General features: G+C 56.6%; 1 protein-coding gene across 1 annotated transcript in view; it reads left to right on the top strand.

Moving 5' to 3' along the window:
- LOC139585658 (tenascin-X-like) overlaps window positions 1–11,895 on the top strand; it is a 62,270-nt gene extending 50,375 nt beyond the window's left edge. The window contains 3 exon segments of the mRNA XM_071418493.1: window positions 461–622; window positions 4,753–4,949; window positions 11,723–11,895. Of these exon segments, the coding sequence (XP_071274594.1) occupies window positions 461–622; window positions 4,753–4,949; window positions 11,723–11,803 (440 nt within the window). The 3' untranslated portion in view covers window positions 11,804–11,895.
- Window positions 11,896–14,808: the final 2,913 nt, after the last annotated feature.

Here is a 14,808-nt window from a genome sequence, read left to right as displayed (position 1 = left end):
GGGGGCTGTTTTGGGGCTGGTTTTGGGGCCGTTTTTGGGGTGGTTTTAGGGCTGTTTTGGGGTGTTTTTGGGGGCTGTTTTGGGGCTGTTTTGGGGCTGTTTTGGGGCTGGTTTTGGGGGCTGTTTTGGGGCTGTTTTGGGGCTGTTTTTAGGCTGTTTTTAGGCTGTTTTGGGGCTGGTTTGGGGTGGTTTTGAGGCTGTTTTGGGGCCGTTTTTGGGCTGTTTTGGGTCTGTATTTGTGGCCGTTTTTGGGGTGGCTTTGGGGCTGGTTTTGGGGTGTTTTTGGGGCCGTTTTTGGGGCTGTTTTGGGGCTGTTTTTGTGGCTGTTTTGGGGCTGTATTTGTGGCTGTTTTTGCGGCTGTTTTGGGGCCGTTTTTGGGGCTGTTTTGGGGCCGTTTTGGGGCCGTTTTTGGGGCTGTTTTGGGGCCGTTTCGGGGTTCCTGACGCTCTCGGGGCGCAGGGAACGCGGCGCTGCACGAGCTGACGGCCGGGACGCCCTCGGAGCTGCGCGTGGACCTGCGGAGCGGCGCCGACTCGGCCTTCGCGATCTATCGCGACTTCAGCGTGGGCGGGGCCGCGGAGCGATACCGGCTGCGGGTGGGGCCGTTCCGCGGCACCGCGGGTGCGCAGGGGGCGGGACCGGGGGGCCCGGGGGCTTTGGGGGCCCCTTTGGGGTTTGGCTGGGCGGGATTTGGGGTTTGGAGCCCTTTGGGCTTTGGGGCCCTTTGGGGTTTGGGGGCTCCTTTGGGGTTTGGGGGCGCCTTTGGGGCTTTGGGGGCCCCTTTGGGGTTTGGGGCCCTTTGGGGTTTGGGGGGCCCCTTTGGGGTTTGGGGGGCCCTTTGGGGTTTGGGGGCCCTTTGGGCTTTGGGGCCCTTTGGGGTTTGGGGGCCCTTTGGGCTTTGGGGCCCTTTGGGGTTTGGGGGCTCCTTTGGGGTTTGGGGCTTTGGGGTTTGGGGCCCTTTGGGGTTTGGGGGCCCCTTTGGGGTTTGGGGCCCTTTGGGGTTTGGGGGCGCCTTTGGGGTTTGGGGGCCCCTTTGGGGTTTGGGGCCGCCATTGGGGTTTGGGGCTTTGGGGGCCCTTTGGGGTTTGGGGGCTCCTTTGGGGTTTGGGGGGCCCCTTTGGGGTTTGGGGCCCTTTGGGGGTTTGGGAGCTCCTTTGGGGTTTGGGGGCGCCTTTGGGGCTTTGGCCGGGCGGGATTTGGGGCTTTGGGGGCCCTTTGGGGTTCCCTTTGGGGCTTTGGGGGCCCCTTTGGGCTTTGGGGGGCCCCTTTGGGGTTTGGGGGCTCCATTGGGGTTTGGCCGGGCGGGGTTTGGGGCTTTGGGGGCCCCTTTGGGGTTTGGGGCTTTGGGGTTTGGGGGCGCCTTTGGGGTTTGGGGCCCTTTGGGGTTTGGGGCTTTGGGGGCCCCTTTGGGGTTTGGGGGCTCCTTTGGGCTTTGGGGACTTTGGGGCTTTGGGGGCTCCTTTGGGGTTTGGGGGCTCCATTGGGGTTTGGCCGGGCGGGGTTTGGGGCTTTGGGGGCCCCTTTGGGGTTTGGGGCTTTGGGGTTTGGGGGCGCCTTTGGGGTTTGGGGCCCTTTGGGGTTTGGGGCTTTGGGGGCCCCTTTGGGCTTTGGGGACTTTGGGGCTTTGGGGGCTCCTTTGGGGTTTGGGGGCCCTTTGGGGCTTTGGCCGGGCAGGGTTTGGGGCTTTGGGGGCCCCTTTGGGGTTTGGGCCCCTTTGGGGTTTGGGGCCCTTTGGGGGTTTGGCCGGGCGGGATTTGGGGCTTTGGGGGCTCCATTGGGGCTTTGGGGGCCCCTTTGGGGTTTGGGGGCTCCTTTGGGGCTTTGGGGGCTCCTTTGGGGTTTGGGGTTTGGGGCCGCCATTGGGGTTTGGGGCCCTTTGGGGTTTGGGGGCGCCATTGGGGCTTTGGGGGCTCCTTTGGGGCTTTGGGGGCGCCTTTGGGGTTTGGGGGCTCCTTTGGGGCTTTGGGGGCCCCTTTGGGCTTTGGGGGCTCCTTTGGGGCTTTGGGGGCCCCTTGGGGCTTTGGGGGCCCCTTTGGGGTTTGGGGGCGCCTTTGGGGTTTGGGGCCCCTTTGGGGCTTTGGGGGCGCCTTTGGGGGCTCCTTTGGGGTTTGGGGCCCTTTGGGGCTTGGGGGCCCCTTTGGGCTTTGGGGGCCCCTTTGGGTTTGGCTGGGCGGGGTTTGGGGTTTGGGGTGTTTGGGGGTGTTTCTGTGTTTTTCGGGGTGTGGTTTTGGGTGTTTGGGGGTGTTTCGGGGCGTTTCGGGGTGTTTTGAGTTATTTTGAGATTTTTTGGGATGTTTCCGGGTGTTTGGGGTGTTTTGGAGTGTTTTGGGGTGTTTCAGGTTTGTTTTGGGCTGGTTTGGGGTGTTTCAGGGTGTTTAGGGGTGTTTTTGGGTGTTTTCGGGGGTGTTTTGGGGTGTTTCGGGGGTGTTTTGGGAATCTTTGGTTCGTTTTTGGGGTCCCTGGTGGGTTTTGGGGTCCCTTGGGGTCTTTTGGGACTCTTTGGTGCGTTTTTGGGGGGTATTGGGGTTCCTGGTGGGTTTTGGGGTCTTGGGGTGTTTAGAGGTGTTTCGGGGTGTTTGGGGCTGTTTGGGGGTTTTTTTGGGGTGTTTTGGGGGTGTTTTGAGGTGTTTTGGGGTGTTTGGGGGTGTTTTGAGGTGTTTGGGGGTGTTGTGGGGGTGTTTTGAGGTGTTTCGGGGTGTTTGGGGTGTTTTGGGATGTTTTGGGGTGTTTCAGGTTTGTTTCGGGCTGTTTTGGGGTGTTTCAGAGTGTTTTGGGGTGTTTCGAGGTGTTTCGGGGTGTTTGGGGGGGTGTTTTGGAGTGTTTCTGTGTGTTTTGGGGTGTTTTGGGGTGTTTCAGGTTTGTTTTGGCATATTTCGGGGTGTTTTGAGGTGTTTTGAGGTGTTTCAGGGTGTTTTGAGGTGTTTTGGGGTTGTTTTGAGGTGTTTGGGGATGTTTTAAAGTGTTTTGGGGTGTTTTGGGGTCCTTTGCGGTGTTTCAGGTTTGTTTCGGGATGTTTTGGGGTGTTTTGGGGTGTTTTGAGGTGGTTCAGGGTGTTTCGGGGTGCTTCGGGGTGTTTTCGGGGGTGTCTGGGGGTGTTTGGGGGTGTTTTGGGGTGTTTCGGGCTGTTTCGGGAATCTTTGCTGCGTTTTTGGGGGTATTGGGGTTCCTGGTGGATTTGGAGCTCCCTGGTGGGTTTTGGGGTCCTTTGGGGCTGTTTTGGGAATCTTTGCTGCGGTTTTTGGTGGTATTGGGGTCTCTGGTGGGTTTTTTGGGGCCCCTCGAGGTGTTTTGGGCCCGTTTCGGGAATATCTGGCACATTCTGGGGGTGTTTTTGGGGGTTCCCATTGCACATTTTCGGGGTGTTTTTGGGGGTTCCCATTGTGCATTTTTTGGGGTTCCCCGTTGTGCATTTTCGGGTGTTTTTGGGGTTCCCGTTGTGCATTTTCGGGGTGTTTTTGGGGGTTCCTCATTGCACATTTTCGGGGTTCCTCATTACACATTTTCGGGGTGTTTTGGGGGTTCCTCATTGCACATTTTCGGGGTGTTTTGGGGGTTCCTCATTGCGCATTTTCGGGGTGTTTTGGGGGTTCCTCATTGCGCATTTTCGGGGTGTTTTGGGGGTTCCCGTTGTGCATTTTCAGGTGTTTTTGGGGGTTCCTCATTGCACATTTTCGGGGTGTTTTGGGGGTTCCTCATTGCACATTTTCGGGTGGTTTTTCGGGGTTCCCGTTGTGCATTTTCGGGGTGTTTTGGGGGTTCCTCATTGCACATTTTCGGGGTGTTTTTGGGGGTTCCCATTGCACATTTTCGGGGTGTTTTGGGGGTTCCTCATTGCGCATTTTCGGGGTTCCCGTTGTGCATTTTCGGGGTGTTTTTGGGGGTTCCCATTGCACATTTTCGGGGTTCCCAATGCACATTTTCGGGGTGTTTTTGGGGTTCCTCATTGCATATTTTCGGGGTGTTTTTGGGGTTCCCGTTGTGCATTTTCGGGGCTGTTTCGGGGGTTCCCATTGCACATTTTCGGGCTGTTTTGGGGGTTCCTCATTGCACATTTTCGGGGTGTTTTTGGGGGTTCCCATTGCACATTTTCGGGGTTCCCATTGCACATTTTCGGGTGTTTTTGGGGGTTCCTCATTGCGCATTTTTGGGTGTTTTTGGGGGTTCCTCATTGCACATTTTCAGGTGTTTTTCGGGGTTCCCGTTGCACATTTTCGGGTGTTTTGGGGGTTCCCATTGCACATTTTCGGGGTGTTTTGGGGGTTCCCGTTGTGCATTTTCAGGGGTGTTTTTGGGGGTTCCCATTGCACATTTTCGGGGCTGTTTTGGGGGTTCCCATTGCGCATTTTTGGGGTGTTTTGGGGGTTCCTGTTGCGCATTTTCAGGGTGTTTTGGGAGTTCCTCATTGCGCATTTTCGGGGTGTTTTTAGGGGTTCCCGTTGTGCATTTTCGGGGTGTTTTGGGGGTTCCCATTGCACATTTTCGGGGTGTTTTTGGGGTTCCTCATTGCGCATTTTCGGGGTTCCCATTGTGCATTTTCGGGGTGTTTTTGGTGTTCCCATTGCGCATTTTCGGGGCTGTTTTGGGGGTTCCTCATTGCGCATTTTTGGGTGTTTTGGGGGTTCCTCATTGCACATTTTCGGGGTGTTTTTGGGGTTCCTCATTGCACATTTCCGGGGTGTTTTGGGGGTTCCCATTGCGCATTTTCGGGGTCCCCCCGCCGCCGTGTCCCCGCTCACGCCCCCTCCCTGCAGGGGACGCCCTCTCGTACCACTCGGGCAGCCCCTTCTCCACGCGGGACCGCGACGCCCGCGACCCCCGCGACCGCCGGGACCCCTCGGGGCGGCCGCGCCCCCCGCCCTGCGCCGTGGCCTACGGGGGCGCCTGGTGGTACCGGAACTGCCACTACGCCAACCTCAACGGGCGCTACGGGAGCACGCGCGACCACCAGGCACGGGACCGGGGGATTGGGGGAGTTTGGGGGGCATTGGGGTGCCCTGGCCGCAAATTTGGAGGAGTTTGGGATCCCTTTGGCCACAAATTTGGGGGAGTTTGGGTCCCTTTGGCCGCAAACTCGGGGGGTTTGGGGTGCCCTGGGCGCAAATTCGGGGGGTTTGGGAGGGTTTGGGGGGAGGGTTTGGGTCCCCTTGGCTGCAAACTCGGGGGGTTTAGGGTGCCCTGGCCGCAAATTTGGGGGTTTGGGGGGGTTTGGCTGCAAATTCGGGGGGTTTGGGGGGGTTGGGGTCCCCTTGGCCGCAAATTCGGGGGGATTGGGGCACTTTGGCCGCAAATTCTGGGGGGATTGAGGTCCCCTGGCCGCAAATTCGGGGGTTTGGGGGAGTTTGGTCGCAAATTCGGGGGGTTTGGGTCCCTTTGGCTGCAAATTCGGGGGGTTTAGGGTGCCCTGGCCGCAAACTCGGGGGGTTTGGGGGGCTTGGGGTGCCCTGGCCGCAAACTCGGGGGGTTTGGGGGGGGTTTGGGTCCCCTTGGTCGCAAACTCCGGGGGTTTGGGGGGGGTTGGGGGGTTTGGGTCCCCTTGGCCGCAAATTCGGGGGGCTTGGGGAGCTGGGGAGGGCTGGGGTCCCCTGGCCACAAATTTGGGGGGTTTGGGTCCCCTTGGCTGCAAACTCGGGGCGTTTGGGGTGCCCTGGGCGCAAATTCGGGGGACTTGGGGGGCTGGGGGTGCCCTGGCCGCAGATTTGGGGGGTTTGGGGTGCCCTGGCTGCAAACTCCGGGGGTCTGGGGGGGCTGGGGTCCCTTTGGTCGCAAATTCAGGGGTTTGGGTCCCCTGGCCGCAAGTTCGGGGGGTTTGGGGGGGGTTGGCTGCAAATTCGGGGGGGTTTGGGGGGGTTTGGGTCCCCTTGGCCGCAAATTCGGGGGGTTTGGGTCCCTTTGGCTGCAGATTCGGGAGTTTTGGGGGGGGTTTGGGTCCCTCCTGCCACGAATTTTGGGGTTTTGGGGGGGGGGGTTGGGATCCCTTTGGCCACAAATTCGGGGGGGTTTGGGGGATTTGGGGTCCCCTGGCTGCAAATTCAGGGGTTTGGGGTGCCCTGGGCGCAAATTTGGAGGGTTTGGGGGAGTTTGGCAGCAAATTCGGGGGAGTTTGGATCCCCTTGGCCGCAAATTTGGGGGGTTTGGGGGGGTTTGGCTGCAAATTTGGGGGGTTTGGGGGGGAGTTTGGGTCCATTTGGCCGCAAATTTTGGGGGTTTTGGGGGTGTTTTGGGGGGGGTTTGGGATCCCTTGAGCCACAAATTCGGGGGGGTTTGGGGGGGGTTTGGGGAGGGTTGGGGTCCCCTGGCCGCAAATTTGGGGGGTTTGGGGGGTTTGGGGTGTCCTGGCTGCAAATTCGAGGGAGTTTGGGGGATTTGGGATCCCTTGGCCACAAATTCAGGGAGTTTGGGGGGGTTTGGCCTTAAATTCGGGGGGTTCGGGGGGAGTTTGGGTCCCTTTGGCCGCAAATTCGGGGGAGTTTGGGTCCCCTTGGCACAAATTCGGGGCTTTTGGGGGGAGTTTTGGGGGGGGGTTTGGGTCCCTCCTGCCACGAATTTTGGGGGTTTTGGGGGGGGGTCTGGGATCCCCTTGGCCGCAAATTCTGGGATGTTTGGGGGGGTTTGGCCGCAAATTTGGGGGAGTTTGGGTCCCTTTGGCCCCAAATTCGGGAGTTTTGGGGGGGAGTTTGGGGGGAGTTTGGGTCCCTTTGGTCTCAAATTCTGGGGTTTGGGGGAGTTTGGCCACAAATTCGGGGGATTTTGGGTCCCTTGGCCACAAATTCGGGGGGTTTTGGGGGGTTGGGGTGCCCTGGCCGCAAATTCGGGGGGTTTGGGGAATTTGGGATCCCTTGGCCACAAATTCGGGGGGTTTTGGGGGGGTTTGGGGCGAGTTTGGGTCCCCTTGGCCGCAAATTCGGGGGGTTTGGGGGGAAGTTTTGGGGGGATTGGGGGGAGTTTGGGTCCCTCCTGCCACGAATTTTGGGATTTTTGGGGGGGATTTTGGGTCCATTTCCCCTCAGTTTTGGCTCCTTTTCCTCACAAGATTTGAGATTTTTGGGTCGCTTTTTTCCCGGGGTGGGGTCTGAGGGGGCTGTGAGGGAATTTGGGGAATTTCGGGATCCCTTTTCCCCCCAAAATTTGGGATTTCAAGGAAATTTGGGGTGAATGTTGGGGCTATGAGGGGATTTGGGGGGGGGTCTGAGTGGGATATGAGGGAATTTGGGGAATTTTGGGTCCCTTTTGCCACAAATTTTGGGATTTTGGGGAACTTTGGGTCCCTTTTTCCCTCAAAATTTGGGATTTTGGGTGGTTTTGGCTCCTTTTCCTTCGATTTTTGGGATTTTTGGGTCTATTTCCCCCAAATTTTGATTTTGGGGAATTTTGGGTCCCTCTTGCCAGAAATTTTAGGATTTGGGGGAATTTTGGGTCCTTTTTCCTTCCATTTTTGTGATTTTTGGGTCTATTTTGGCCCAAATTTTGGGATTTTAGGTCATTTTGGGTCCCTTTTGCCACAAATTTTGGGATTTTGGGGAATTTTGGATCGCTTTCCCCTCAAAATCTGGGATTTTGGGTGGTTTTGGCTCCTTTTCCTGACGAATTTCGGGTCCCTTTTGCCACAATTTTTTTTTGATTTTGGGGAATTTTGGGTCCCTTTTTCCTTGAATTTTTGGGATTTTGGGTCTATTTCGCCCACAAATTTTGGGATTTTGGGGAATTTTGGGTCCCTCTTGCCAGAAGTTTTGGGATTTTGGGGAATTTTGGATCCTTTTTCCCCTCAAAATTTGGGATTTCGGGAGGTTTTGGCTCCTTTTCCTCACAAAATTTGGGATTTCGGGTCCCTTTTCTCTTTTCTCAGGGAGAGTCTGGGGGGCTGTGAGGGAATTTGGGGGATTTTGGGTCCCTTTTGCCACAAATTTTGGGATTTTGGGGAATTTTGGGTCCCTCTTGCCAGAAGTTTTGGGATTTGGGGGAATTTTGGGTCCCTTTTCCTTCGATTTTTGTGATTTTTGGGTCTATTTTGGCCCAAATTTTGGGATTTTAGGTCATTTTGGGTCCCTTTTGCCACAAATTTTGGGATTTTGGGGAATTTTGGATCCTTTTTCCCCTCAAAATTTGGGATTTTGGGTGGTTTTGGCTCCTTTTCCTTACAAATTTCGGGTCCCTTTTACCACAATTTTTTTTGATTTTGGGGAATTTTGGGTCCCTTTTGCCACAAATTTTGGGATTTTGGGGAAGTTTGGGTCCCTTTCCCCTCAGTTTTGGGATTTCGGGTGGTTTTGGCTCCTTTTCCTTTGATTTTTTTGGGATTTTTGGGTCTATTTTCCCCCAGATTTTGATTTTGGGGAATTTTGGGTCCCTTTTGCCAGAAATTTTAGGATTTTGAGGGAATTTTGGGTCCCTTTTCCTTCGATTTTTGTGATTTTGGGTCTCTTTTGGCCCAAATTTTGGGATTTTAGGTCATTTTTGGTCCCTTTCCCCTCAGTTTTGAGATTTTGGGTGGTTTTGGCTCCTTTTCCTTACAAATTTCGGGTCCCTTTTACCACAATTTTTTTTTATTTTGGGGAATTTTGGGTCCCTTTTTCCTTGAATTTTTGGGATTTTGGGTCTATTTCGCCCACAAATTTTGGGATTTTGGGGAATTTTGGGTCCCTTTCCCCTCAGTTTTGGGATTTTGGGTGGTTTTGGCTCCTTTTCCTGACAAATTTCGGGTCCCTTTTACCACAATTTTTTTTTGATTTTGGGGAATTTTGGGTCCCTTTTTCCTCCGATTTTTGGGATTTTGGGTCTATTTCCCCCCCAGATTTTAGGATTTTGGGGAATTTCAGGTCCCTTTTTCCTCCGATTTTTGGGATTTTGGGTCTATTTCCCCCCCAGACTTTGGGATTTTGGGGAACTTCGGGTCCCTTTTTCCCCTCAAAATTTGGGATTTCTGGGGTTTATAGGGTCTATAGGGTCTATAGGGTTTGTGTGATCCCATAGGGCCTGTGGGGATCTGGGGCTCTATAGGGTTTATAGGATCTATAGGGTCTATAGGGCCTGTGGGGATCTATAGGATTTCTGGGGGGGCTCTATAGGGTCTATAGGGTCAGTGTGATCCTATGGGGCCTGTGGGGATCTATAGGATTTCTGGGGTTTATAGGGTCTATAGGGTTTGTGTGATCCTATGGGGCCTGTGGGGATCTGTAGGATTTCTGGGGGGATCTATAGGGTCTATAGGGTCTATAGGGTTTGTGTGATCCTATGGGGCCTGTGGGGATCTGTAGGATTTCTGGGTTCTATAGGGTCTATAGGGTTTATAGGGTCTATAGGGTTTATAGGGCCTGTGGGCATCTCTAGGATTTCTGGGGTCTATAGGGTCTATAGGGTCTATAGGGTCAGTGTGATCCTATGGGGCCTGTGGGCATCTGGGGCTCCATAGGGTTTATAGGATTTCTGGGGCTCTATAGGGTTTATAGGGCCTGTGGCATCTATAGGATTTCCGAGGTCTGTAGGGTCTGTGTGATCCCATAGGGCCTGTGGGGATCTATGGAACTTCTGGGCTCTATAGGGTTTATAGGGCCTGTGGGAAACAAGGGCTGTGTGATCCTATGGGGCCTGTGGGCATCTGTAGGATTTCTGGGGGGATCTATAGGGTCTATAGGGTTTATAGGGTCAGTGTGATCCCATAGGGCCTGTAGGGATCTGTAGGATTTCTGGGGCTCTATAGGGTTTATAGGGTCTATAGGGTCTATAGGATTTATAGGATCAGTGGCATCTATAGGATTTCTGGGGGTCTATAGGGTCTATAGGGTCAGTGTGATCCCATAGGGCCTGTGGGGATCTGTAGGATTTCTGGGGCTCTATAGGGTTTATAGGGTCTATAGGATTTATAGGATCAGTGGCATCTATAGGATTTCTGGGGGTCTATAGGGTCTATAGGGCCTGTGGGGATCTATAGGATTTCTGGGGGGGTCTATAGGGTTTATAGGGTTTGTGTGATCCTATAGGGCCTGTGGGGGTCTGTAGGATTTCTGGGGAGGTTTATAGGGTTTATAGGATCAGTGGCATCTATAGGATTTCTGGGGGGGTTTATAGGCTCTATAGGGTTTGTAGGGTCTGTGTGATCCTATGGGGCCTGTGGGCATCTGTAGGATTTCTGGGGTTTATAGGGTCTATAGGGTCTATAGGGTTTATAGAGCTGTGTGATCCTTCATGGCCTGTGGGGTTCTATAGGATTTCTGGGGAGGTTTATAGGGTTTATAGGGTCTATAGGGTTTATAGGGTCAGTGGCATCTATAGGATTTCTGGGCGGGTTTATAGGGTCAGTGTGATCCCATAGGGCCTGTGGGCATCTATAGGATTTCTGGGGTTTATAGGGTCTATAGGGTTTATAGGATCAGTGGCATCTATAGGATTTCTGGGGGGGTTTATAGGCTCTATAGGGTTTATAGGGTCAGTGTGATCCTATAGGGCCTGTGGGGATCTGGGGCTCCATAGGGTTTATAGGATTTCTGGGGCTCTATAGGGTTTATAGGGCCTGTGGCATCTATAGGATTTCCGAGGTCTGTAGGGTCAGTGTGATCCCATAGGGCCTGTGGGGATCTATGGAACTTCTGGGCTCTATAGGGTTTATAGGGCCTGTGGGAAACAAGGGCTGTGTGATCCTATGGGGCCTGTGGGCATCTGTAGGATTTCTGGGGGGGTCTATAGGGTCTATAGGGTCTATAGGGTCAGTGTGATCCCATAGGGCCTGTAGGGATCTGTAGGATTTCTGGGGGGGTCTATAGGGTTTATAGGGTCTATAGGGTCTATAGGATTTATAGGATCAGTGGCATCTATAGGATTTCTGGGGGTCTATAGGGTTTATAGGGCCTGTGGGGATCTATAGGATTTCTGGGGGGGTCTATAGGGTCTATAGGGTTTGTGTGATCCTATAGGGCCTGTGGGGGTCTGTAGGATTTCTGGGGAGGTTTATAGGGTTTATAGGATCAGTGGCATCTATAGGATTTCTGGGGGGGTTTATAGGCTCTATAGGGTTTATAGGGTCTGTGTGATCCTATGGGGCCTGTGGGCATCTGTAGGATTTCTGGGGTTTATAGGGTCTATAGGGTCTATAGGGTTTATAGAGCTGTGTGATCCTTCATGGCCTGTGGGGTTCTATAGGATTTCTGGGGGGGGTTTATAGGGTTTATAGGGTCTATAGGGTTTATAGGGCCTGTGGGGATCTATAGGATTTCTGGGGGGGTCTATAGGGTCTATAGGGTTTGTGTGATCCCATAGGGCCTGTGGGGATCTATGGAACTTCTGGGCTCTATAGGGTTTATAGGGCCTGTGGGGTTCTATAGGATTTCTGGGGGGGTTTATAGGGTCTATAGGGTTTGTGTGATCCTATGGGGCCTGTGGGGATCTGTAGGATTTATAGGGCCTGTGGGCATCTATAGGATTTCTGGGGGGGTCTATAGGGTCTATAGGGTCAGTGTGATCCTATAGGGCCTGTGGGGGGATCTGTAGGATTTCTGGGGGGGTCTATAGGGTCTATGGGGTCTATAGGGTCTATAGCGCCTGTGGCATCTGTAGGATTTCTGGGGGTCTATAGGGTTTATAGGGTCAGTGTGATCCTATGGGGCCTGTGGGGGGATCTGTAGGATTTCTGGGGGGGTCTCTGGGGGTCTCTGGGGATCCGTGGGGTCTGTGGGGGTCCGTGGGGATTTTATGGGGCCATCTCTGGGATTTCCTGACCCGTTTTCCCCACAGGGCATCCACTGGTTCCCATGGAAAGGTTTCAACGTCTCCATCCCCTTCACCGAGATGAAGCTGCGGCCCCAGCGCGGATGAGGGCGCTCGGGGGGACCCCAAAATCTGCGGGACCCCAAAATCTGGGGGATCCCAGAGTTTGGAGGGGGTCTCAGATTTGGGGGATCCCAGAGTTTGGGGTTCCCTGAGTTCTGGGGGATCCCAGATTTGGGGGATCCCAGAATTTGGGGTCCCAGAGTTTGGGATTCCCAGAGTTTGGGGGTCCCCTGCGGGCTGGGAATGGGGGAAGCCAAAGTTTGGGGATCCCAGATTTGGGGATCCCAGATTTGGGGGTCCCAGAGTTTGGGGGTCCCAGAGTTTGGGGATTCCAGAGTTTGGGGGTCCCAGATTTTGGGGAGTCCCAGGGTTTGGGGGTCCCAGAGTTTGGGGGTCCCAGAGTTTGGGGAGTCCCAGATTTGGGGGTCCCAGAGTTTGGGGGTCCCTGAATTGGGGATCCCAGAGTTTGGGGATTCCCGAGTTTGGGGGTCCCAGAGTTTGGGGGTCCCTGAATTGGGGATCCCAGAGTTTGGGGAGTCCCAGATTTGGGGGATCCCAGAGTTTGGGGGTCCCAGAGTTTGGGGAGTCCCAGATTTGGGGGATCCCAGAGTTTTGGGGGTCCCTGAGTTCTGGGGCATCCCCGGGTTTGGGGGGTCCCAGGGTTTGGGGGTCCCAGAGTTTGGGGGATCACAGAATTTGGGGGTCCCAGATTTGGGGATTCCAGAGTTTGGGGACCCCAGAGTTTGGGGAATCGCAGAGTTTGGGGGTCCCCGAATTGGGGGTCCCAGAGTTTGGAGGTCCCAGAGTTTGGGAGTCCCAGAGTTTGGGGATCCCTGAGTGCTGGAAATGGGGGAACCCAAAGTTCGGGGGGTCCCAGAGTTTGGGGGATCCCAGATTTGAGGATCTCAGAGTTTGGGGATCCCAGAGTTTGGGGGTCCGAGATTTGGGGGGGTCCCAGAGTTTGGGGGGTCCCAGAGTTTGAGGGATCCCAGATTTGGTGATCCCAGATTTGGGGATTCCAGAGTTTGGGGGGTCCCAGAGTTTGGGGGTCTCCGAATTGGGGGTCCCAGAGTTTGGGGTGCCCAGAATTTGGGGGTCCCAGAGTTTGGAGGTCCCCAGGGTTTGGGGTCCCAGAGTTTGAGGGTTCCAGATTTGGGGTCCCAGAATTGGGGGTCCCCAGGGTTTGGGGGGTCCCTGCTGGGTTTTGGGGGGTCCCCGTTGGGGTTTGGGTATCCCAGAGTTTGGGGGTTCCAGATTTGGGGGTCCCAGAGTTTGGGGTCCCAGGGTTTGGGGGTCCCAGATTTGGGGGTCCCCGCTGGGGTTTGGGGGTCCCCGGGGTTTTGGGGTCCCCGCTGGGTTTTGGGGTCCCCGCTGGGATCGGGGGGGGCTCAAAGGCGCCGTTTTTATCGGGGTTCAATAAACGCTGGTGGGGACTCCCCTGTCCCTGGTGTCCCTGGTGTCCCCTGTCCCCGGTGTCCCCTGTCCCTGGTGTCCCCGGTGTCCCCTGTCCCTGGTGTCCCCGGTGTCCCTGGTGTCCCTGGTGTCCCTGGTGTCCCTGGTGTCCCCTGTCCCCGGTGTCCCTGGTGTCCCTGGTGTCCCCGGTGTCCCCGGTGTCCCTGGTGTCCCCTGTCCCCGGTGTCCCCGGTGTCCCTGGTGTCCCTGGTGTCCCCTGTCCCTGGTGTCCCTGGTGTCCCCTGTCCCTGGTGTCCCCTGTCCCTGGTGTCCCCGGTGTCCCTGGTGTCCCTGGTGTCCCTGGTGTCCCTGGTGTCCCCTGTCCCCGGTGTCCCTGGTGTCCCTGGTGTCCCCGGTGTCCCCGGTGTCCCTGGTGTCCCCTGTCCCCGGTGTCCCTGGTGTCCCTGGTGTCCCCTGTCCCTGGTGTCCCTGGTGTCCCTGGTGTCCCCTGTCCCTGGTGTCCCCGGTGTCCCCTGTCCCTGGTGTCCCCTGTCCCTGGTGTCCCCGGTGTCCCTGGTGTCCCCTGTCCCTGGTGTCCCTGGTGTCCCCGGTGTCCCCTGTCCCTGGTGTCCCTGGTGTCCCCGGTGTCCCTGGTGTCCCTGGTGTCCCCGGTGTCCCCGGTGTCCCCTGTCCCTGGTGTCCCCGGTGTCCCCGGTGTCCCCTGTCCCTGGTGTCCCCGGTGTCCCTGGTGTCCCTGGTGTCCCCGGTGTCCCTGGTGTCCCCTGTCCCCGGTGTCCCTGGTGTCCCTGGTGTCCCCGGTGTCCCCGGTGTCCCTGGTGTCCCTGGTGTCCCCGGTGTCCCTGGTGTCCCCTGTCCCCGGTGTCCCTGGTGTCCCTGGTGTCCCCTGTCCCTGGTGTCCCCGGTGTCCCTGGTGTCCCCGGTGTCCCCGGTGTCCCTGGTGTCCCTGGTGTCCCCGGTGTCCCTGGTGTCCCTGGTGTCCCCTGTGCCCGGTGTCCCCGGTGTCCCTGGTGTCCCTGGTGTCCCTGGTGTCCCCGGTGTCCCTGGTGTCCCCGGTGTCCCCGGTGTCCCCGGTGTCCCCTGTGCCCGGTGTCCCCTGTCCCCGGTGTCCCTGGTGTCCCTGGTGTCCCCGGTGTCCCCGGTGTCCCCGGTGTCCCTGGTGTCCCTGGTGTCCCCTGTCCCTGGTGTCCCTGGTGTCCCTGGTGTCCCCGGTGTCCCTGGTGTCCCTGGTGTCCCCGGTGTCCCCGGTGTCCCCGGTGTCCCTGGTGTCCCTGGTGTCCCCTGTCCCTGGTGTCCCTGGTGTCCCTGGTGTCCCCTGTCCCTGGTGTCCCTGGTGTCCCTGGTGTCCCTGGTGTCCCTGGTGTCCCCTGTCCCTGGTGTCCCCGGTGTCCCCGGTGTCCCCGGTGTCCCCTGTCCCTGGTGTCCCCTGGTGTCCCTGGTGTCCCCTGTCCCTGGTGTCCCTGGTGTCCCCTGTCCCTGGTGTCCCTGGTGTCCCTGGTGTCCCCGGTGTCCCTGGTGTCCCTGGTGTCCCCGGTGTCCCCGGTGTCCCCTGTCCCTGGTGTCCCCGGTGTCCCCGGTGTCCCCTTTGTCACCACGAGAGAGAAAAGGAAATAGAGAGAAAAGAGAGGGGAAAAGAGATA

Source organism: Agelaius tricolor, unplaced genomic scaffold (assembly GCF_023055355.1).
Source record: "Agelaius tricolor isolate 1412-34295 unplaced genomic scaffold, bAgeTri1.0.p SCAF_87, whole genome shotgun sequence".
Lineage (NCBI taxonomy): Eukaryota > Metazoa > Chordata > Aves > Passeriformes > Icteridae > Agelaius > Agelaius tricolor.
The sequence above is the reverse complement of the archived record's forward strand: the minus strand, read 5'-3'. Positions and strand labels throughout refer to the sequence as shown.